Source organism: Plectropomus leopardus, chromosome 1 (assembly GCF_026936395.1).
Source record: "Plectropomus leopardus strain MGB_pleo_1.0 chromosome 1, ASM2693639v1, whole genome shotgun sequence".
Classification (NCBI taxonomy): Eukaryota; Metazoa; Chordata; class Actinopteri; order Perciformes; family Serranidae; genus Plectropomus; species Plectropomus leopardus.
Window position 1 is genome coordinate 38,235,161 of NC_142176.1, and position 23,591 is coordinate 38,258,751.

Sequence of the window (23,591 nt, forward strand, 5' to 3'; positions counted from 1 at the left end):
AAAGACCCTGCATTTGCATTTTTATAAACTGGGTGTCTTTGGCAACATTCCTGGGAAAAAGGAGGCTCTCTTTCCACCTCCATGTATTCTGGTGACTTTAAATTCTTAGGAAGACATGCCCCAAGTGCAAACTGGCAACTAACATTACACAGGCAACACCATTTGGATCTCTAAATGCCTTAACATCAAAGGTGCCACCAAAAAGGAAAAAAGGAACCTTTGAGATTATAAATTAAAATATGCTTTAAAATTTGTCAAAACAGTATCAAGATACATGAATAAATGCGTTAGAAGGCAAATGTGTTTCTTGATTGAAGTGTGCCATATGAAAAACAAAATAAAGAGCAAATTTAGGCATTAAAGTTTCTTTTTCAACATGTGGCAGTGAAACAGTTGTACACAGTGCTCACTTGACCTGAGTTATCCTCATTTCTTTGGAGAAGTGTTCATTAATGGCAAATGTTTGCTCGCCATTAAAGACTTTTATTTTCTAATATCGCTGCATTAATATTGCTACATGTTGAAAGAAACATACATTTCCTAGAGAAAAAATCAGAAAAATGTGCCTGCCAAGTTCATGTTGCGTAATTGATGGGAGTCTATCTTCCCACATCAGACCACAGAGTGTTTTCACAGCCTGACCGCCACACAAATCATCAAGTCGGGTGAGATGATAATGAATTAGAATGCAGCAGACACAGATATCAATCTCACATGTAAACCCATAACGTTTTGCCCTGGACTGGCATGATCTCACTTCACCATACCACAAAAATGTCAATTCAGAGGAAATGATCCTTTTTGGTATCCACTGAGACTTCAGCCATATGTTCTTCCTCCTCTTGTTAGCTACTTCTCTCCACCAGCTGAGCAGCTGTACAGATGTGAACACCTTGTCACAGTTTGCGTTCACACTCCTCAGATGTTTTTTTTCCTTGAGTGTTTCAAGCAGAGTGAGGGGTCTCTGAGTGATCGGCATGTATACCCTCCCCTGTGTACACTCTCACTTTTTCTGTGACAGCGCCAGTTAGGTAGCATGTGTGAAACAGATGAAGATCAGCAGTAAAAAAAAAAAACTCCACTCACTTTCCTTCATTTGGCTCTTTTCATTTGCAGTTAAAGTCCCTGTGCCCTGACCTTAACTTCTCACATTCAAAGAGTTCAATTGCAGAATTCTTAATCTTTTAATCTCACCCCCAAGCCCCCCCCTATCCTTCTCTCTCTATCAACCTCTTTCTCCTTTTTGTAATTACAGGACATACTTATAGAGATTATGCTCGTGTCATCTGCAGATCCGCAGCATGCTACCGCTGAGTGCTCTGCTGGACAGATGTATGACTGGGACAAACAGACAAGCAGGAGGAGCACTGTCAGACTTAGTAAAGTCTCTTCTTTGAAGAATATTTAGGGCTATTACAACTTGGGTCTGGGGTCATTCTTCCTATCCGAACACTGTACTCCACAAACTAAGTGGTGGGAATGTGATGACCACAAGCTAAATGGTGGGAATGTGGTGACTTTGCTACCATAAAGTATGACAGGGCAAAACATACAAATGGTCTGACTATCTGGTAGGTTGTGAGCAAACCCACAGTTTGGCCCGATCATCTAAACCACTTGATTTTGTAAGTCAAACCAAAAGTGAGTGAAACCGTAATTGTCCCTAATGATCTCTCATTGCACAAGAAACCTGTGTGCATGTACAACTAAGTCCTGCAGGTCAAACTTGACAGAGAAATTGGCCTCCAAACTTGGTATTTGGAACACACAATTATACTGTTTGCTTTGGATTTCTCTTTCACATAAGACTAACCTCTTAGTTCCAAAAAAAAAAAAAACCAACCCACTGCTTGTGTTTTGTGCCCCATTTGAGTGTCTTGCTCCGTCATCATGTTCCCAGAATTACTTTGGTGACAACAGTCTTATTACCAGTATGAACAAAGGCCAAATGTACAAGTGAGTCGAGTGAGGTTGTACTTAGGCATGGTGGTTCTTTGAGATAAATACTTACTCACCATGTTGTCCATCTTTGACGTGTTAGCATGCTATCGCTCAGTAATCTGCATTACCCATAAAGTGCAGCCAAGGCTGACGGGAATGTCATTCATTTGGCACTTATTACATCATAAACCAAGAGTTCTGGGAAGCATAAATGTTTGTCCAAACTTTCATTCCATCCAGTAGATGTTAAGATATTGGTCAGCATCAATGAAAAGCCGGTGGATCTCCAAAATCATGAGGATTCATCCTCTGAGCACCATGATTATCTGTGCCAAATTGTATGGCAATCAAGATAAGAGTTGTTGAGTTATTGCAGTCGACCAAACATCCAACATACTGACATTTCAAGTCAAGTCAATTCAATTTTTCCATATTTTCATCCCTAAAGCCACATTACTAGAATTCTAAAAAAATATTTTTTAGTTAAAAAAACAATCAGAATTATCCATAAATATAACCATGCTAAATGAATAATCATAATCATGATCATGCTAAGAAATAATCATAAAATCTGAGGCAACTTCCTCTGACAATGACAATATTGGATTGTTGGTAAATCTGCATCTCTGTAGGCATTCATCTTGCAGAGGGAAATAACAATGGGTTGTCCAAATGTCAAATACAGTAGCTATTCTAAACTGCCCACAAACAAACCTCTCTTTTCTAAAATAGCTACGAAAACACTCAGACATTTCCTGACAGCCAAACAAGTGACCAGTCAAGCACTTTGGAAATTTCACCCTGGTATTCCTCTTGGATTTACAGGCAAGTCATTCCTGCTTTAACCACAGGATTTCAGTAGCCCAAGGGACTGAGGAGAGACTTGACTACCACTTCACCCATGCTGCAAGGGGGGGAAAAGTCTGCTCTTCACCTGGTTTCCACTTTTGTTTCCACGCCTAGGGTTCAGAGTTCAAGAGAAAATAAATGCTTTCACTGACAAAGTTATGTGAGAAGAACATCCCACACATCCCACCACCATTCACTTAAGCCTACAGAGTCATATGGATAATGACTCGGCCACTTGTGGAATATTAGTTTTGCTCTTAGGAGGATATGCCTGTCCAACATCACATTCTGCTGCATCAGGACGGGTAAAGACTCGCCCTCCCCTTGCAGCTCTGGTTTCTGACACACCACTGATTACAAACGTGAGGCAGAAAAAAGAACCACCAGCTAATAAATCACCTACTCTACTATGCAGAACATCTCACTTCAAGCAACCATCTGATTTTTTACTTTTTATCCCTGCCTGCCTCAAACAGGCAGTTGACTTAGGGATTTTACTCGCTCTATTAGCCGCGAATCACATGGCTGCAACAAAGCACTTTTGAGATCAGTGGCCATGGGGGCCACATCCATGGCTTTGAGTATGTGTATGGGGACAAACACGTGACTGTGTGACACTGGAGCCAGCAGTACCAAGAAACTGTACTGCATATAAACAAGGGGCAGGCTTCTGCCATGTGAGACTGAGCTGAATAGTGAAAGTGGCACAAAGGCTGATTTAGACTAATTGCACCACATCCCCCTTTTTCAGATGTCTGCATTATTGTCTGTGTCACTCTATTGATAGTGTAAGGATTGGTTCAACAAAATAACAAAAAAAAACATTTTCTCACTTACCCTAACCCTTAATCCTTCACCCTAACCCATATTATGATCTGATCATGCAGGTTTATGTTTTTTATTTAATTTGTCCAGGCTTCAGGCCATCAGTTTCTAAAATTCCGCTACCATTACAATACAATGGAGAACAGCATCAAAATATTCAGACATAATAAGTTCTTCAATTTCATATAATGGTCAGTTGCAAGTTGACCCAGAGTGACACAGATGAACTGTTGGCTTTGATTTGAATTAAGATTCTTCTGATTAAAGCCTTCAATGCCACCCACCTATCCCCAGATCATCCCTGGCGTAACCAATCACCCAACACAATTAATTCCCCACAGAAGCATTACAGACTGTTACAACCACTCTGCTCTCCCTACCACGCAAACCTCTTTTTTTCCCATCTAAGCCTATTCATATCCAGACGTAAAGAAAAAAAAGAGGTGCGGCAGCTTTGCGAGGGACCCTGTCACTGTCAATTGCCACAAACGGACGTCAACTGGCAGCGGCGGCTTACTTCAAACACCAGTGTCTCATTAGTAGGTCCAGCGGCATAAAGGCTCTCCGGCTTGTTGAAAGGGCGCTGGTAGTCGAACACAGTCCCACCAAAGTGGAACTTTCCCGGCCAGTCCACAGTCCAGTCCCCAGTCAGGTAGTACTTCCTCTTCAAAGAGCGGGCAGCCAGGTAGCTGGTAGAAACCTCCATTTCCTGAATGCGAATGCTGCGTGCCCCAGCTGGGACTATTACCATGGAGTAATACTCTGCGGGGAAAATGACAAGAAGGGAAAGTCAAGGCTGAATCATGACTAGATATGACATGACTGTCCTCTTATTCATTTGTCATATTTCATCATATAATCCAGCTACCCACGCATGCATACACCATCATCCCTGCTTTACCTCATCATCAGCTTTATCTTTGGTCCATGTGTATTACTGCACATGGATGAAGTGAATCAGTCCATTATGAAGTGGGATTAGATGGTTTTTCAGGGTCCCTTTTTGTCCACTTAAGTCTCCTTTTGTCTTGTAGAGGGACTAAGTTTATTCTAGCTAACATGCGCAGACAGACTGCAAACAAAGACAAGCTTACCGTTAGCCCTGTGTTGAAGTGTATATTGGCCCTTGAAGAACTTGCAAGTAGAGTTGTCTCCTTTACATATCCCGCAGGCGTCCAGAGAGGCCTTGGAGCCCAGCATCTGGTCACAACCTACTGCCTGCACATACACACAAAAACACATATGGCATCAATGTGCACAGAATTACAATTATGAGGAATAAACTAATGTGTTTTGAAAATCCAGGGGTTATTTCCACTGGTGTTAACACAGTGTTTTAGTTGTTGTAGTTTTATGTAACTACTGCATCTGACATTTGGTGAATAAGGACAGTACATGGTGGGTGATGTAGCACTGCTTCAAAGATTAGATGAAATGTGGGGAAAAGACAACAATATGCAATTAAATGGAGGCATTAAAGTTGTTAGATATACAAAAAAAAAATAATAATACTGTAACAAAGTGGGGAAGATGCGGCATCTCTCATAACACATCATTAGCCAATGTTTTACCACCTGCTCGCGTGCATTTCACTGCAACATTTAACATGATGCGGTAAATACATGCTGGAAAAATAAACAAAACTTTTTGATTAAAATGCCTTTGTGCATACTATATGCCATTACAGGACATATTGGCAAGGATTACTCCTCAAAGGGCTGCGAGTAAGGAAAGCAACATGACTGCTTTTGACAACTGGACAGGTTTTAAACAAATCCCCACTTTAACCCAATCCAAATCTCTGCAGTGAAACTGAAAGTAAACACACCCGAAATGTCCATTGTAATCATGTTTTGCACTGCAGCAGGTCAAAGAGTTGGCTCCATGAGATTTCATAAACATTTGGACTTTTTCCAACATTTGCTTTCTTTTTGTGGCAGGTGTTGCAACTACAAGTCCTGGTCATTGACACATGATATAACAGTTACGGACAATAAAAAGAAATAGGAGTCGCGGGATACCAAGAATTAAGGTCAATATATCCTGGATTACACAGAGACAAAAAACATAGTCCAAGCATCTATAACCTGATGCTCCTTCCAACTACTTTTGAAAACACTTAGAGAGACCAACTCCCCAAGACCCAAGTGAGTCTGCAAAATATTCCAAGCTGCAGGGGTAGCATACCTAAAAGCCCCTTTTTTGACCAATTTAAGATGAACTTTAAGGACAGATAGCAAAAGTAGATCTTGAGAATAAGTCACAAACTGTAGACGGCTGCTTACAGCATTTTTTCGGATGGATAAATTTATATATAAAAGAGGAAAGGAATTTAAGAATTGCCTTTTAAATAAGGACATGCGTGTAATAAAGTATACGAATTGAATATGCAGGCCGGCCAATCTTAACATACAGGGAGCGATGGTGAGTGAGTGCCTTACGATTTGTAATAAACCTTAATGCTCCATGTTATACAGTATAGAAGGAGTGAAGGCATTGAGAAGATGCATGCAAATATAAAACACCACCATTTTCTATGCACTCTCATGTCATAAACAATCTCATATTACATTTTTCTACCAGTGCCACCAGGAGATAAATCTCAAAGAGGAAAGTTTTACTGTGTAGCACAGTGAATCTCGACAGACAACGTACCTCACACACTCCATCAATGCAGACATCTCCTTTGTGGTCAGAGCAGGAGGTTCCATCTTTGACCTTGCTGGACATGGCGAAGAAGAAGTCAAAGTCTTCTGCAATGCAGTACAGCTTACAGATGTCTTCATCTGCAGACAGAACATACAAATACATACAGCAATTATATTATCTCTATAACATCTGTAAAAAATTGAACTTGTTGGAAGGACTACACTTTAATCTACTGGAAACCTCTACACAGCCTATAAAACCCTATCAATGTTATTTCTTACGAACTTCTGTTCATAAAATGTCATCTTTAGGCTTACCAAATGAGATTAAGCATGGATGCTAAGAGCTGCATGTTGGGCAATTTTAGTAATTAGCATAATACGCTATTTAATTACTAAAATGGCCATAACTTTGCTTCTGGTTAACTTAGAAAGACTCTAAGAGTCCAAGTCCATGTTTGTGATGTCCAGAAACCCATCTAATACCATGATGAAGTCATGTAACCTTTCCTTACTGGCATAATTAGCATAAGTTACATAGCAAAGTGGGTCAAAATAAGGAAATGACTATTTTGACTTTTAGTCAAATTCGAAAGGTGATCATGGAATCTTAATGTATTATTTGATACCCAGATATCCTAGTCTTGTAAGAAAATACTGATGAGGTGAGCTAGATGTCACCCCAAATACTTTCCAGAGCTTGCAGTCCATTTGAGCCAATCAGGGATCCCCACTGTAGCTGCAAATGTAAGCAGCCAATCAGAGACTGCATTATAGTTGATGATATAGCATCCAGGCCGCTGCTTGCAGAACAAAAAAAGGCAGCTCCCACAGCAACAAGTGCTGAGTGAACCAGCCATAAGTGAAGTTAATTAAGTAATAGAGTCAATAACAACAATTAAACAAGAGCAAGAAGATGCACTCATGGAGTTTCTCCCAGGAAAAGACTTTTTGGCTGTTTTTCTATATTAATTTGGCAAAAGCTTGATTTGCAAACTGACTCTGTTGGTGACGGAGATGTTTACCGGTACAAATATAACGTTCATTATTGTTTCTTCACTGTTTTGGCTAATGGAGAACCAGATATGATAGGCTTCAAAGCTGGGGATCATGGCCATGCAGATCGGTGTTCACAATACTTCAGATAGACAACAAGGATGCTGACAGCTGGTATTCTGCTGTTTAGGACAGCTGGTTGCTGAATTAGAAATGCTGAAATATGCTGGCAACGCCATTGTATCGCAAAAAAAAAAAAAAAACATGCTGTTGTCAACAAGGAACATGTCACAATCAAATAGTTAACATAAATAAATTATATTTTTTAGACCTTTACTGTCTAACTGATAGTGTATTCGTGTAGTAGAAGCTAATGCTAACATCAGGATTGCAGGAGTTTGTCTGTCAAAGTGAGTACTCCCATCCACTGAAAGTGTTTGGGCTGGCAGACAATCCAGACTGATACAGAGAGAGAAACACAGTGTTAAGCTCATATCATCAGAACTGTCTTACCAGGCTACAGAAATCTATCTTTTGTAGTAACTAAATCTTGCAACCTCTCCTCGTTGGCATATTTATTAGTTGTGTAATGGTACACAAAGACAGTGACATGAGACTGTGGATGTTTGTGTCAAGGTCTCAGTTTCAGAACTGTTACACCCATGCACTCCTCATACATGGGTGTAACATAAGCCGATATATAATAGCCGATAAGCCGATAATGCAAATTGTATTGGCTCAGAATAAATGTTTGCACATTTATGTGAATATTTTGTGAAGAAATTGTGGTTATGTTTGTGGAGGCTTGTGACACTGTGGTGGGGATCCAGGAAGTATGTAGGTTAACCATAAGCTGTAAAAATAATGGACGTAGCTACCATGATTGCACCCAGTGGTTACTAATTCTAGTGATCCGCCAAATTTCCTCCATGACCTGGTACATTTAAAGTTACAGTGGCTACTGTACTGAAACCTATTACACACACACACACACACACACACACACACACACACACACACACAGTATGTACAGCTCGTTCTAAAGCTGAATTGGAAAAGACAGGAACTGACTATGAATGCACCCAGGGGCTTTCGTGTGGGGCTACAGGTTTACTTTGTGGTTCAGATCAGTTATCACAGACAAGTCTCTACAGCCGTCTTTGATTAAAATAAATGATGGTGAAGGTGACTTGGCCCAAGGTCCCAGAAGGCAGTTCAGAATCTGTTCCTCTCTACATCTCCTCCCATTCATCAACAGCTTAACCAGGTCCGGGACGATGGCCAAACGCACTGCTCTCCTTCACTGCACTCTCTCTCTCTTTCTCTCTCTCACTTTGTGTAACAAAGCTGGCCCGTAGGCTCCCTTTTTAAATCTATCTCCACTGTGTCAGAGGGTGCAGGTGGCTACATGTCTCCCATGCACATTACACAGAGTGATCGTTTCCTCCAGGTTTTTGGCCCTAATCATTACAGCAGTAAATAGAGGTTGGCATTACAGAAACACTTTATAGAAAAGATTAGGATGAGCAGAGTACCGAATGAATAGATCTACAGAATTAAGGCAAGAAAAAGCTTGCCCAGAGCAATCTGCGATTTTCTGTGTATTTAGCAGCGTTGTATTCTTTGAACAATGAAATCTTTTTTCATGTGCATTACGTGCCAAGAATACAGCAATGATGTCTTCAAAATTCTTAGAAAGTACAGTGTATTTTTCAATTCATAGTTTACAAAGAAAGACAAAAAATCTCTCAATAACGGATGCAAGAAAAAATCATATCTAAAACATCCTCAAAGCAAATTATGCATTGAACATAAATGAGCCACGGGATTGAACAGACTTTCTACTTGTTGGGTCTTACATGAAAAGATCACCTTACCGTCTACTTTGGTGTAGGGCTTCCACTTGTAGTACCAGCCCCTGAAGGGCTTGCTGTTGTACTCAGCACACTGCTGGGCCCGGAAGTCCACAGCGTGTAGAGGGCATGGCCGAGTGTTACACAGCTGGTTAAGACGGCTGGAGCCTGCGCAAAATTTACCATTGTTCTGTGGCCTGGATGAAGACAAGACAAGACAAGACAGAAAGGAAGAGGAAGAAGAGAGAAAAATAAAAAAAAGGTTTACAGATCCAAAATATCCTGTTTATTTCATACAGCACACTTCTACCAATGTATCAATAAGGTGTCACAACAAGGTACAAAAAAGACCAAGTCATGAGCAAGACCAGAGTCTATCAAGGCCAAGACAAGTCTGTTCAGAATTTGAGGTGTTTACTGTATGTGTGTGTGTGTGTGTAATTTTCTGTGTGGTATTTTACCTTGTTCTTTATGAGCAAAAAACACGAATGGCTAAGGAGCTGATATTATTTTTTTTGACAATCCTCCATTTGTGGTAATAAAAGGACAGAGACAAGACCGAGAAAAAATGTGGTCACATGCAAGATGAGAGAAAGACCTTCATGATGTTGTCTTTACACCAGTCTCAAAACCAGGTACAATCTTAAACAGTACAACACTGTTAATAAGCAATCAAAATGAATTACATCTACAGCACTAAACCGAGTTCCCTAATGTGATACTACAATACAGATATGATAAGGCCAGCTGATCAGGGAGGACGACCCACAATGCACATGGGGCATTGTACTTGTGCCAGTTCTAGACATAAGGTACTTCAACATCACACACTACTGCCAGCTTCACACTATTCATCTAATCAACAATTAGTGGTGGCAACATGCAAGGCAGTCAACAAGAAGACTGCAAGTCATAAACATAAATGTAACAAGGAATCAGTTCCAATGTCCCTCATTAGCCCTGGGCCACATTAATATGTTGACATTTTCTAACAATGTTTTAAAGCATCCACACTTGTATATCAGTGTAAACAAGAAGCAGATTATCTACTCTGCGGTTCCGTTACAGAAAATACTACACTCATCGATGAACGCAATCAGAGATTTCTTTGCGTGGACCAACAGAAAGGTGGAACTGTTACTGAAGGTAACACATGAGAATGAGGTGGTCAATGTGGCAGAAAACAGATTGGGAGTCACTGCAAAGCAAATACGGCAACATATCAGAGTGGTACCACTGTGAGTGTTATCCACATATCCTTTGTAATTTCAAACAAGAGGGGTGAAATCACAAAGGATATCTCGACCTAGCTAACATATTTTTTAGCTAGACACATTATGACTGATAAGACCCAGCAGGGAACAAACATGAGTGTCTCTATCATTGTTTTCAAAAGTTTCAATTTCTGCCTGTCCAGAACAAAATGCAACCCCAAAGTTTTCAAACTAAAACAGGATGAGCAGCATTTTCAAAGGTCTCAGTTTGTACGTGTTTTAATATAAAAACTTATTAGTGTGGATGCAGTGCTAGGCAATGTGCCCTAAAAGACTTTGAACAATGTCACCTGTGACATAATTGTGTAGAACCAAATCAAAATATTTTTAAGTCACCATCATGAAAAAAAGTAAGTTCAAATGTGCACATAGTGCAAGTTACTAATGTGTGTGTACAGTTTAAAGTAAATATCTTCTTCCTTACTGCCTACCCGTTTAGTTTTCCAGTGCTCAATTTCATTGTCATTTTGCAGACTTATAAAAGTGTGCATTCACAAATTGCAAGTGTTTGACGAGAAAGAGCATGCATTGACTTGTTTTTAGAAAACTTGTAGAATGCAGGGCAGCTTTAAAGCTTCACTAGGCAACTTTGCACATCTCCCAATCAGTGTGACTGATGAGCCAAGACAAAGTCTTTCAGAGCATAATAAAATCCAAGATATCATCAGCTTGAGTCTCTTACATTTTCCATCATCCATGACAAATGTTCTGGCTTAATTCATCAAAATGACAGCATCTTATCAGTCAGTGTGGTTTCAGCCCTGATCTATGTGTAAATTAGACTTTTAAGCTGGATTAAAGATCACGTTGATTTAAAATAGGACTGTCAAAGAGACATTTGCATGCCACGTCAGATATTTCAATAGCAAATCAAATCAGCTCTTCCTTAACCACACAGGGATAGCTGGTACAGAACATAAACATCTAATGAGCTTTAATATGACATTAAAAAGATAAAAGCAATCGACACCTGTTAGCAAAAGAAGAGCAGAGTCTTGACATTTAGTAAACATTCGGATACCATGTCAGACTTCTCAGGTTTTCTCGACTCGTGCCAGGCATTCCAACACAACCACCAGCAGAGAAAATTGAGTTTAGCTATTTACCAAAGTGGCCTGCTCACACACAGGGAGACTGGGGACCCATGCTGATCAAACAACTCTAATAAAAACAATTCCCTAAGTGTTACAATGTAATGAAACACTTTGGGGAAAAAAGTGTCTAACAGAAAACAGTAAACACCAGGAGGATAATACAACAAGAGGCATATTTCTTTTGAATTTCCCTCACCAACTGAACAATATTGAAAATGTCTGCAATGAATGAATGCCAGCAACAATCAGAAGCACAACTGCATGTTGCTTCACAGCATTTTTATTTAACTCCAAGCGTTCGTCCCCTCCATTCAGACCTGGACTCAATCAAACTGTGACTTAGCTGCCAAGAGTGATGGAGCTCTATTCAAGGTGGGTGTGTATGTGTGTAAATCTGCTCTGTGCCGATCTCGCTTCCCTTGGTGAGGGTGGGGGGGTTGGCCCAGGTTTCGTAGGCCTGATCCTATTAAGACTTAGCGGCAGACAAATGCAGCCCATATGGTAATGTGCTTATGGCAGGCCAGTGGGGGACTCCACTGCATACTCCGTCAGTCAAGGCCCTCTGATCAGAGGCGAGCGTAGATGGGGGACAGTTAACTCGAGAAAGTTGAATGCACTTCATAGATTATAGACAGTCTGGCCCTGAGTTTCACAACACTGCTGGGGCCGTATTCATAAAGCCTCCTAGAACAAGGAGTTGCTCCTTGTGACAAAATTCTAAAAAGGTTCTTGGAAAAATGATATTTTCTGAGAATTTCCCCTTGCAGTTATGACTAGATCATAGTGAAGAAAAAAGTTATTCACAATGTATCTTAGCCCTTAAGAGGGCTCCTGAGGTGACAAACTATTGAGAAGTACCTTAAAGAGGCTTGAGAATTTCTTGACAAAGAAAATAATGACAGAAAAACTAAGAGCTGGATAAAATCATCAAATACTGAATAACAGTGAGTTTCTAAATCACTACAGATTAGATCGCGCAGGGATACTGTTTGTGGTAAATGTGCTTACCTCTACCATTCAATGCCATAATTACAGAAATAAAAATGATCACAACAATAAGATAATTGGCAACTGGAAAAATGTAACAGTGCAGCAGTGATGACTTGGGGTCTGTCAAAAACTTCCATCAGCAGAGTCATCACAATCACAATCACAGCACTTTCTCGGTCTCATATTGTGATGAATTTCATTTCACTTTACACTGGGTACACTTTGCCAACTCAACCAGTCATACCTTTTTAAAAAAAATGTCATACCTAAGAACAATATCAACCACACTTCCACACTGCAATCCTTAACTTATCTTGACATCACACTGAGGAGATGTATGTGAGAATATGAGTGTCTGAATCAGTGGGATCTGATATTGAATTATCCTGCCAGTGCATGTGATGTGCAAATGAGTCCATGTGAGAAAGGAGCAGGTAACTGTCCAGAAAATACATAGCGTGCAAGTGGGCATGTTGATGATGTTTCTATCACGTCGCTTGGAGAAACCAGTAGAAAACAAGCATCAAGGGGTAAAGCAGAAGTGTCATTTGCACAAGATGGCGATGAAAATGTCTAACTGGAGAGACGACAAGATTCAGGAACTTCTGTCAAAGTCGAAGCCAAAATTGTGTTGTTTACCAAATTACGATCCAACTACATGACCATGTCGTAACCTGCACCTTGCTCAGAGTTTCTCTGAGAATTTTCTTAAATCGGTCCTAAGCTTATAGAATTTTTTAGGCCTGCTATATTTTCCAAGGAGCTGGGGCAGCATAATGGTGCAGTGGTTAGCACTGTTGCTTCACTGCATGAGGGTTCTGGGTTTGAACTTGCTGGTCATCTGGTTCTCCTTGTGTCATCATGGCTTTTCTCCAGGTTTCCCTGCTTCCTCCGGCATGCAGGTTCAGTTAATTGGTGATTAATTGCCTTGGGGTGCGAATGTGAGTGTTAATGATTGTCTCTGTATTAGCCCTGTAATAGTGTAGTGACCTGTCGAAGGTGTATCCCGCCTCTCGCCTAATGTCAGCTTGGATAGGCTCCAGCCCCCCACCACCACCACCCCACCCCCCACCCCACAGCAAACCTGAATAGGATAAGCTGTTATTGACAGTCAATAAATGAATGTTTCTCTCAGAATGTTTGCAAGTACAGTCCTTGGTTTCCCTCCCTGATATCTTCCTTGTTTTCTCCGCTCCTCTCCTACCCCTATATCATCCAATATCACTGCAACCGTAAATCTTTTTCCAACAGAAAAGACAGAAACCAGATATTGCAAGTTTTCAGTTTGGGTTTCAGTCATTCCTTTTCTGTCTCTACACCTCAACTCCAACACAGCCCTCAGGACCCTTAAGTATGCTTAAATGTCCCGGGAGTCCGCTCAATCTGCCCAGTGACAGAAGCTGGGACTAAACTCCTGTAGGTCAAAGGTCACAACGTCTAGTCTTGTCTTCTTCTTGAGTCACCTGCTCCCCCCCTGCCCCTCTATAAAGATCCACAATCTGCTGCTCAGCTACGGGCCTAACCCCTGCAAAACTCCTTTACAAGTCTAACGGGAGCCTACACCAAACAAGTTCCATCTAAGCACCATGGCCCCCTCATCGTAGACCCTTCACTCCCTTTAAATCGAGTGTGTGACAAAATGTGCTCCCTACAAAACCAGGTCAAGATTGTGAACCTAATCTCCTTGTTGGTGAGGATTAGGTTGACTGTGTTTGATCTGGCAGGTGGTCTACAGGGAGTGGAGGAGTGAGGAGAGAGGTGGAGGGAGGGCCGCGGAGAAGATTCATTTTCCGTCTCGGAGCAACTACTAGATGGGATGGATTTAATCGGCTGATCCAATAGAACTCTTTTTACAAGACTCAGCAAAAGATACATGCTGGCCTCATTAAATGGATGAGTTTGTGCAGAATTAGATGAAGGATTTTAAAGACTTCTCCCGCTGAGTGAAGATGTTGTACTAGGGCAGAGGTGAAAATGTACAAGATGTTTTGTGGTCAGCTTCCAAACAATGAAGATAGGTTTTCCCTAAAATTTCGAGGTCTGGATTCCCATCCTGTCTTTCATGCATATATTTGCACATACTGCAAGTCTGACAAGAATCTACACATTTCGAAAGTGTCCCGGATATTTGAGGACAGACTGTCCAGACAGTTCAGTTTGGGGGTGAAGATGACATTAGAGACAAGCAGTCAGATTCAGGCTAATCCTTCTTGTTCTGCTCAGATTAAGAGCAGAGGGGCCCTGCCAAAATAATCGCAGATTACTGGGGACAAACACACTCTGAGTCAGGGACTAAAACGTGACTCAGGGGTACATGCTGCAGCCGGGATCTGAGGTCTGACTGTGTTTGTGCGGCTGAATTCTTTTGGTGAAGATGTATGTTGTGGTGGTGGGGTTGAGGATGGTGCCAAAGAGGAAGAGAAGCCATATTAAGACATAGACCAGCCTCATTGTCTTCACATGATAATTCTAAGCAATCTGACAACTAGTTGGCCCTTTGTATGTTTTTGAAAATGGTATTATGACTTGGAGTTAATGTTTATCCCTCCCCATCTTTCCATCCCCTCTTTGTCCCACTGACCCCTTAACTCGCCATTTAGCAGCAACAACCCATTTTTTTCAGTGGCTGCTGCTACAAAGCACTCTTTAGTGCCACAAGAATGATAAATGAACTTGACAGCTAACCTGCTTTAAAGAGCGCTGTGGCCCTTTTTGGTCTGCCAGTTCTGGTGTATAATGTGTATCATATGAGGACCAGTCTGCCTCTGAAACCTTTTGGTCTTTGATCCCTTACGGGGATTAAGAGACGAGTCAACTGTGACGGACAAAATAGTCACATCAGTGTCTGCCTGCTAAGTAAGTAAGCAGTGATGAAACCAGTGGAGTAAAGAGAACGATATACAGTAGTGTAAGTGTCTAAATATTTGAAAGGACCCCTTAACAGAGTGGATATGATTAAACAAAAGTAAGTAAAAATCTAAAAGGCTACATTTTTCTCAAGAAAATGTATATGTGCTCAAGCTAAACCAACTGTGTTGAACATTCGAAGTAGCTGAAATATGTCATAGCTAAAGTGGAAATCAATATGAATTATTTAAAGAAGTTGAAGTAAAAGTTAAAATGGAAGTTCTGAAAGACGTTGAACATTCAGTTTATTTGTATGTACTGAATGAAGTTTGAGTGTCAACATACATCCAAGCCTTGAGTGAAATTGAAGTTTCGTTTGGGGTGAAAGTACTGAAAGGATGAAGATTCAAAGGAAGAGAAAGAAAAGAAACATTGACAAAAGTTGAAAGTGTAGGTGATATATTGACCTGGAAGTGATAGTCGAAGTCAAAGTCCTGAAAGAAATTAGTGCAAGATCAAGCGTATCATGTGAAAGATGATGTCAGTTAAAGTGTCAACTGAAATGTTAACACTGAAAGCAGTTTGAGTAAATTGTGCATAAATGTTGTAGTTACAACAGTTGTTGTAGTTAGAGTTACAAGGGCTATAGAAGTTTTTTTTTTTTTTTTTTCAACGGCTGAGACCTTGACAAAGTTGAAAGTTTCAGTTTAGGTGTACAAGAAGTCAAACAGGGCTCAACACGAACTCTAACAGCCGTTGGTAGGCTGACAGCAAGGCACCTTTGCCAACAATTTCAAATATGATTGCCATTTTTATGTTCTTAAAAGATTAAATTTCAAATTTTCCAAAAACAAAAACATGAAATAGAAAAAGAAACAGGGCAAACAAGATTTAGACAGTTTTTTTTTTTTTGCTAAAAAAACATTATAGTTCTGTAACCTATTTCAAAATATGTAATTATGACAATTATAAATAGTGTTTTCACTAGTCTCTAGCTTTTAAAAAAATAATAATAATGCACTTAATCTGCATTTTTTTTTTTTTTTTTTTTTTTGCAATTTGTGGAGCATTTCTTTCCAAGTTGCTCTTTGCCTGTATCTATGTTTTTGAAAGAAATTGCACCGTTTTTTTTCCAAAGGTTTATTTACATGAAAAAGGCTTCTGAAAGCAGAATGAGGAAAGTGATGTGGCTTTAGGTTTCAAGGGGTTAAACACTGAAAGCAGCTGAAGTGTCAGTAAAGGAGCAAGAGATATACAACTGAAGTCTCTGATTTCTTTAGACTGTCTGTTGTCGTGCTTCTTTGTCAGGCCATGAGTTTTTTCTCTTCATTTTGTCAATTTCTTGTTTTGCTTTTATTTTGTTAGTCTCTGTCTTGTGTCATTTCAGGTCCCCACGTCCTGTCAAGTTTCCCTCCTGTGTTTTTACCCGCCTCTAATGTGTTTCACCTGTGTCTGATTGCCACACCTGTGTCTTGTTATCCCCCCCTCATGTATATAAGCTGTGTGTTCCCGTCCCTCTGTGCCAGTTTGTCTTTTTGTCTCATAGCTTGCATTTCAGTGGTATTTTCTTGATAGCTTTCTGGTGCCTGTTTGGGCTTTTTCCTTTTTTGACTCTGCATTAGCCTAGCCCTTTTCAGATTTGTTTGCCTCACTGAGTGATCACTCGTGTACCAGACCTGTTTTCTTTGATTAAAGACTTTAATTATCACTTACCCTGATCTGCCTCAGAGAACAGCATGTGGGTCTATTCCCTGTGAGCCTGACATCTGTTAAATAGCATGATATTGTTCAGGTGTGCCTGTTATTTTGTCCTATGCTGAAGTTAGACTCCTACATAATTGACTGACAACCATGCGGACTGTGTAAATAACTATGTTAGATGAAAAGACGGTGTTTATGAATACATTCTGATATTCAAGTTGCATATGAAGACATAGCAGCAGTAATTAAGAGCACATCTGTGTCCTTACTATCCTTGTCATCTCACCTACACTTAAACACATGGAAACACACTAGTCTGTGTGCAGACATGTGGGATTGGATGTGACATGCCACTATGATCTAACCTGCTATGACTAATTCTTGAAACGATGGCAATCACTGACAGTACAACCCAAACAGTAGATTCTCTGTAATGAAGTCCACCAATCAACTTAGTGCAGTGGCCTTGGATGTTAGCCATTAGTCAGAATCCTTATTATTGTGGTATGAGAGTCTGCTGTATGTGCGGATGTGTGTGCTCATGCATGAATATGAGTTGTGCATATGTGGCAATGCTGTTTCCTTTAATAGTTGTAGAGCCACGGGTTGATCCGTTAGTGAGACATTTGGCTTCAAACAGCATGAACTATGCAAAAGCCGGACAGACATCTCGATGGAAATCAATTCCTCCTCATTTTTTCAAATATTAAATATCAAGAGCGCTTAAAATTCTCTTGACAGCTGGCTCGGAAAGCAACTAGGAAAAACATTAGAGGTGCTGTCTAGGAATTTGTGTTGACTTTGTTTCTTGGTGATTGGCCATGGATCCCACAGGCGAAAATAAAAACACACTTAATTGGTTCCACCATCCCCATCATGACTGTTCCTGAGTTACAGTATGGAGGAAATTGCTAGTGTAAACATAAGTTATTCAAGGAGAACACTTTAAACCCTTAACAACAACAAAACGTGCTCAAACATTGCGTATAATTGCAACATAATGTCAGTGTTTAACACGAACTCTGTGGTCTATGGATTACGCATACTACAGTAGAGGCAGAAGGGGGCTGAAATTGCATGAATGATCAGTAAATTAATCCTTTCTCTAAATATCCCTTTGCAGGCATCCTGCTTGTCCTGTATTAAATTTAAAGGGTCAGTGTTTTGGGGGTTTGCTAATTAACTGCAGGTCGAGACAATCAATTAATTGCATCAGAACAACAATAAATCTACTGTATAACAGTGAAATAAAAGCTGGAAAACATCTAATAAATCTCTTGAGTGTTCTGGGGAATAACAATAAGGAATTGTACGTTTCTTATGAAACATTAAATCTAAGGATCTCTCACATGCCTGTAATGACATGCACAGAGCCCTTTGCGAACACAGAGATATGCACTGTGGGATCTGGTTCTGCAGAATTATGTTTGTGTGAGTGAGCAGCAAAAGGGGACGTTTGCTGACTGTCTTGGCAGCTTTCAGAGAAAAAAGCATGCTATTAGGAGGTTTTCCTCGTCTGGAGCATGGGGAGATATTGTCTGTCTGTCTGGACTGTCAGCCTGACTGATGAGGGCCGTTATCAGGAGCATGTGTGTGTGCGGACAGTATGCGTGTGCATGTCTGTGCTGACAGCTACCTGGCAGACAGAGCTTTCAGGTGTTCAGAAAGGAAGGATTTTGGGGACACAAGGCTTTCAAGAATTGCTTTCTGGCCCAAACTGCGCTTCGGATTTTCATTGTAGAAGCAGTCACATGACAACAAGAATCACTCTGTCATCTGTTTGGCTTTTTAATAGCATTAAAAAGGAGGTGATGAATTAGGAGATTATGCGAGTGTGTGCATACCTCGGGCTGGTGCAGGAGCGCTCTCTGTACATGACGCCTCCTCCGCAGGTTCTGGAGCAGTCAGACCACTGTGACCAGGCTGACCACTGGCCATGGACAGCCCTAGGACCATGCTCTCCATATTTAACACACTGACCCCTCCGACACCACTGGAGAAAAGAGAGAAAGGGAAGGAAATGAATGAAGAGAATGTAGAAATAGCTCTCTTATCAGAATTTGAGCGTTGGCCTGAGCTTCTTGCCTGAGTTTCCTGGTTTGGACAAATGCCCAGCACCACACCTGGACACCCACACTCAAACTACAGCCAAAACACACACACACACACACACACACACATGCACATGCAACACACCTGGGCTGATCCAAGCCAAACCGTGCACTCACACACACATCACCACCTCTCTCTCTAAATACTAAATATCATCTTTCGATCTGTGAAGAGGTATGGCCGCTCTGTGTCCAGCTGGGAAAAGCAAAAATGTTTCTGTGGGGACATGCACGTGTGAGCAGGAAGAATTAATTCAGAACTGAGTTTTGATTAATAAAAGTAATTGACTTTTGATAAAAAATAAAAAATAAAAAAAAGATCTAATTTGAGCTGTTTTTAAGCAAGAATTTATTTTGGCACAGGAAAGTGGGAATACTTTAACCATCAAGATGATCACAGCTTGGCTCTTATATTCATAGGCAATATTTCTATAAGTTATTACAAGGTTGCACTGACTAAAATAATTACTGGGATCTGAGAACACTATCATATCACAACAACAAAGCCTGATTTATCTAAACTACCTGAGATGTCACTTATAATATATCATTACAAGAGAAATATGTGTGCACTCAAGCATGTCTGATAAGCATTGAATCAGGAAGTCAGTTAGTAAACTATGATGACAAATTTTGAAAAGTCAGTCTGGTAGCAAATTTAAGGTATTCCCCTTATTTCCTCTTTAATAAGTAGGACTGATCATGAAATATGTTTAGATCACTAGATCTTGCTAGTAGATCACTTGCTCAGAGTTTGATGAGGGGATTAACACCACTCTCTAAAACAGGGTTTCCCACACATTCATTTAATTCTAGTGGCCTGCCACGTTTGACAACGTGCCACAGTTGTTAGATTTTCTATTTCTGGAGTTGGACCATTCATTAGGAGCACTTTGAAATGTATTCTCCATTTGGTTATGCTTTGCACCTGTCGGAGCACAGAGCGTACTCTTGCCACAGACAGAGCAGTAGAAAAGCTGGCGCATTGAAAGTGATACTTAACCATTCCTTCTGCTGGGTCTAAAAAATAGCATTCACTAGCAGCTGCTGATCATCTCATTCATTGATCAGATCAGACCAGCTCTGAACAGATCAACAGATCAGTTAACCAACCTGCGACTGACAAACTGCTTAAAAGAACTCATGCAGAGCTCCACCTGCGCTGCATTGACAGACCTTCAAAATCCTCCAAATTTAGAAAAGGGACATCAACTGATACAAAGGAACACCCATGCAGTTTACACTTTCATTCTGTGGAAAACACTGTAGATGAGTGGTATCAATATCTTCATCTAACCTTCTGCAAATGGGTGCTTTTCTCAAAATGTTACTTAAAAACTTGGTGAGTACAATGCAATCATTACTAGTAGGCTGTGTTGAGGGTGACACGTTAGAGGTAAAGGTTGTACCGGGTAATGGAGCGTCCTAGTTTTGTAATGCCAGGTCATCAGTGATTTAGTAACTTTTTCAAACAATAAAATAATATTGAATTTCCCTGTTTCTTTTGTTGCCATTAATTGCATGTTTGTTAAGACGTGATGTACTGTGGCTGCCTCAGAAGAACGAGCAGGAGCCACTGCTCAGCAGGCAGCTGAGAGGCAGACAGAGACAGCCGGGAAACACCGCAGGAATAAACAGCATGTACATTGAGCATATCTTCACATCTGACTAGCTGAATAAAGGATTTATTTCGACCAAACTAGAGTTGGTGCTTGCTGGAAAATTGTAAAAAAATAAGGTCAACTGAGTTAAGTTTTTGACAATCTGTTACAAGGAAATTAAACTTGTCTTACTTTGATAAAAGAATCTTAGAGTGGTGTATGGTAGTATTTCACGAAAGAAAGGAGCAGGAATAATAACTTTCCTTTTATGAGTATATTCAGTTTATTTTTGAGATATACATGAAGGTAAGCTCACCCCCCCAAATTCATCTCCCAGATAGCTAACACTGTAACATAACAAAAGTTACAATATTGTCACCCTAGTTCTATTAACACAAGCAAAGCCATCTGCTAGACTCTATGGGTAATATCACTCCTCCAATCAAGAGCACGAGTTCACACACTGCATCTCAATAAACGTAGCTTACCAATCAGAATGTGCCAGTTGGTTTTGTAATGTTTTTTTTGTAATGTTAAAGTTTTTGTTTTTTGTTTTTTTTTTAAAGTCAACCAACACTGCATGGAGGAATAATATCCCTTCATATGTGCATCCACATGACACACTTTTAGGCACATATTTCTCTCTTTATCACTAATGTGCAATGTGCGCATGTCTAATTTGTATCATGAGTAAAACTGTCAGGCAGCTGAATAAGTGACTGGCTGTTGCGATCCTCCACAGAAAGAAGAAGACACTTCCTCACCATGTCAGGACCACAGCTGGTGCCTTCTGCAGCAGGCATGAACTTGGTCTCGCACCGGTGCCCTGTGCGATGACACCACAGCGACTTGCAGATGTCCTGTCAAACAAATCAAACACACACAAACACACACAGGATGAGGTTTTGTTTTTTTTTTTTTTTTGCCATCCTCGGTTTTCTTATGACTGCAGACTGACGGCCTTTTGGCATCGCATTCCTCCCTTCTCTCTTCTCTTCTCTCCCTTGACCCGACAGCACCTGCTCCCTGCCAGGACCACCATCATGCTGGTCAATAAGCCCCCACCGCACCGATAACCGGGGATAAGCTTCTCCACAAAGCCATGGTGTCAAATCTAATCACTGTACTTCTTTAATGAAACGGGATATAATTGTATGTGTCATCTGACCCAACAATACAGAGACTGAGCGAACGAGTGAGCACAGAGGGAGAGCTGGGGTCGAAAGACAGGCGGCAGAGTCTGGCAACCGGCCCAACTGCAACTGGCAACGAGAGGGAAAAACCAGAAAGGAGGGAGGGTAAGAGCAGGAGACACCGCTCCTGTGTGTGAGTGTGTCTGTGTGTGTGTGTGTGTGTGGAGGGGGGGGGGGGCATGACTTAGGCTACCTCTGGTTACACATTTCAGACTAAAGACCAGTTAATTGGGGATGGCTTGTCTAATTGGGGACAAAAGCTGTGTCTCCATTTGGAAAAAATCTGATTGTTTTGGTGGTTAAGGTTAGTTGGGGTTAGGTCAAGGTTATGGTTAGGCAAGTCGTGGTTAGGGTTAGAAATAAACGTCACAGTAAGTATATGTAATTTCCCACAAAGTGACCTAAGTAAACATGAGTCTTTGTCCCTATTCAGTGACACTGAGCATGTGATTGACAGCTAGACCAGCATGCTGAAAATCATTCTACATGACCCCTTTAAGGACCAATAAAAAAAAAAAGGTGGTGGTGGTGGTGGGGGGGGGGGTTGAAAGGCAGCGCTAAATCCACTGTTAATCAGCGTGTAGGTTAATTTCACCACCCACGAACTTGCACACAAGTCTAAGAAATGCAGATGTAGTATTTGATCTTCTATTAGAAAAACATAGCCGGGATTTAGAGGCGTGAATAGCCAAAGCGATGCCATGTGTGCTAATCCGTCATATATACGATTTGGCAAAGTCGATTTCCCAGCAATTACTGCCCTGGAGAGGATACCCCATAGTATTTTAAACAGAATTTACATTTGAATCAACATCACTGAATGCACCCAACATAAAGGCTTATACCAACCACAAGGCATTGTGAGGGGGGCATTGGGATTCCCATTCAATTTATGGAATGCATTTAAATGGTGGGTCAAATGTGGGGGGTTTGAGGTTGTTGTGCAAAGATCACACTAATTAATAAAGTGCCAATTTAGTACTGCATCATTAGCGCTGCAGAGCAGACAATTGCCACCCCTGTATGATCTAGGTACTACATCTCATTACTGGAGGCTTATCAAGTGAGTCTCGATTTAGGCAAAGGGACTCATGAATAATACTTGATTCAGCAATGTTGGGGTCCATGTGAAAGCCTCATGCTATAGATTTGCATCTGCGTAACTACAAAACACAGGATTGGTTTAATCAATGATCTATTCTAGGAATGATTCTCCTTAGTCTTGCTTGGGTATATTATGTCTTTATTGGTTCATATAAAGTGCTGCCAGTAAAGAAACTTATAATAGACACTGTCAAGAGAACTGGTTTAACCTGAATTCACTTTTTTTTTTTTTAACCAGGACATGGATATATCATCACCTTTTATGTTGATATTATTTTTATGATATTTTATTGTTTATAAAGTGCTGCCAACATGTATGTTATATGTCACACTAGAAGCTGACACTGTCATGCCCATTCGCCTCTCCCCACGATTCCACAATGTTACATTTGTTTGGTTCTCTCTAACAATGCAAAGGTTGCACAAATAAGGGACTTTGTGTCAGCCCTATAACATACTCTATGTATAAAAAGGGCTTATGTCTCTTTAATTTGGGGCTTTGAAAGTAGAGTATAATAGGTTTTTGAGCATATTTGCAGAAAATAGGTGCCTGCTGCAGCTAGA

General features: G+C 40.6%; 1 protein-coding gene across 2 annotated transcripts in view; it reads right to left on the minus strand.

Annotated features, from left to right (window-relative positions):
• The window catches only part of adamts18 (ADAM metallopeptidase with thrombospondin type 1 motif, 18), a 77,349-nt gene that overhangs the window by 24,242 nt on the left and 29,516 nt on the right, over nucleotides 1–23,591 (minus strand). For both annotated transcript variants that reach the window (XM_042489163.2, XM_088080972.1), the window contains 6 exons: nucleotides 21,495–21,590; nucleotides 18,863–19,011; nucleotides 9,137–9,309; nucleotides 6,271–6,401; nucleotides 4,710–4,833; nucleotides 4,133–4,377 (listed from right to left, as the gene is read on the minus strand). In XM_042489163.2, the coding sequence (XP_042345097.2) occupies nucleotides 4,133–4,377; nucleotides 4,710–4,833; nucleotides 6,271–6,401; nucleotides 9,137–9,309; nucleotides 18,863–19,011; nucleotides 21,495–21,590 (918 nt within the window). The remainder of the gene's footprint in view (nucleotides 1–4,132; nucleotides 4,378–4,709; nucleotides 4,834–6,270; nucleotides 6,402–9,136; nucleotides 9,310–18,862; nucleotides 19,012–21,494; nucleotides 21,591–23,591) is intronic.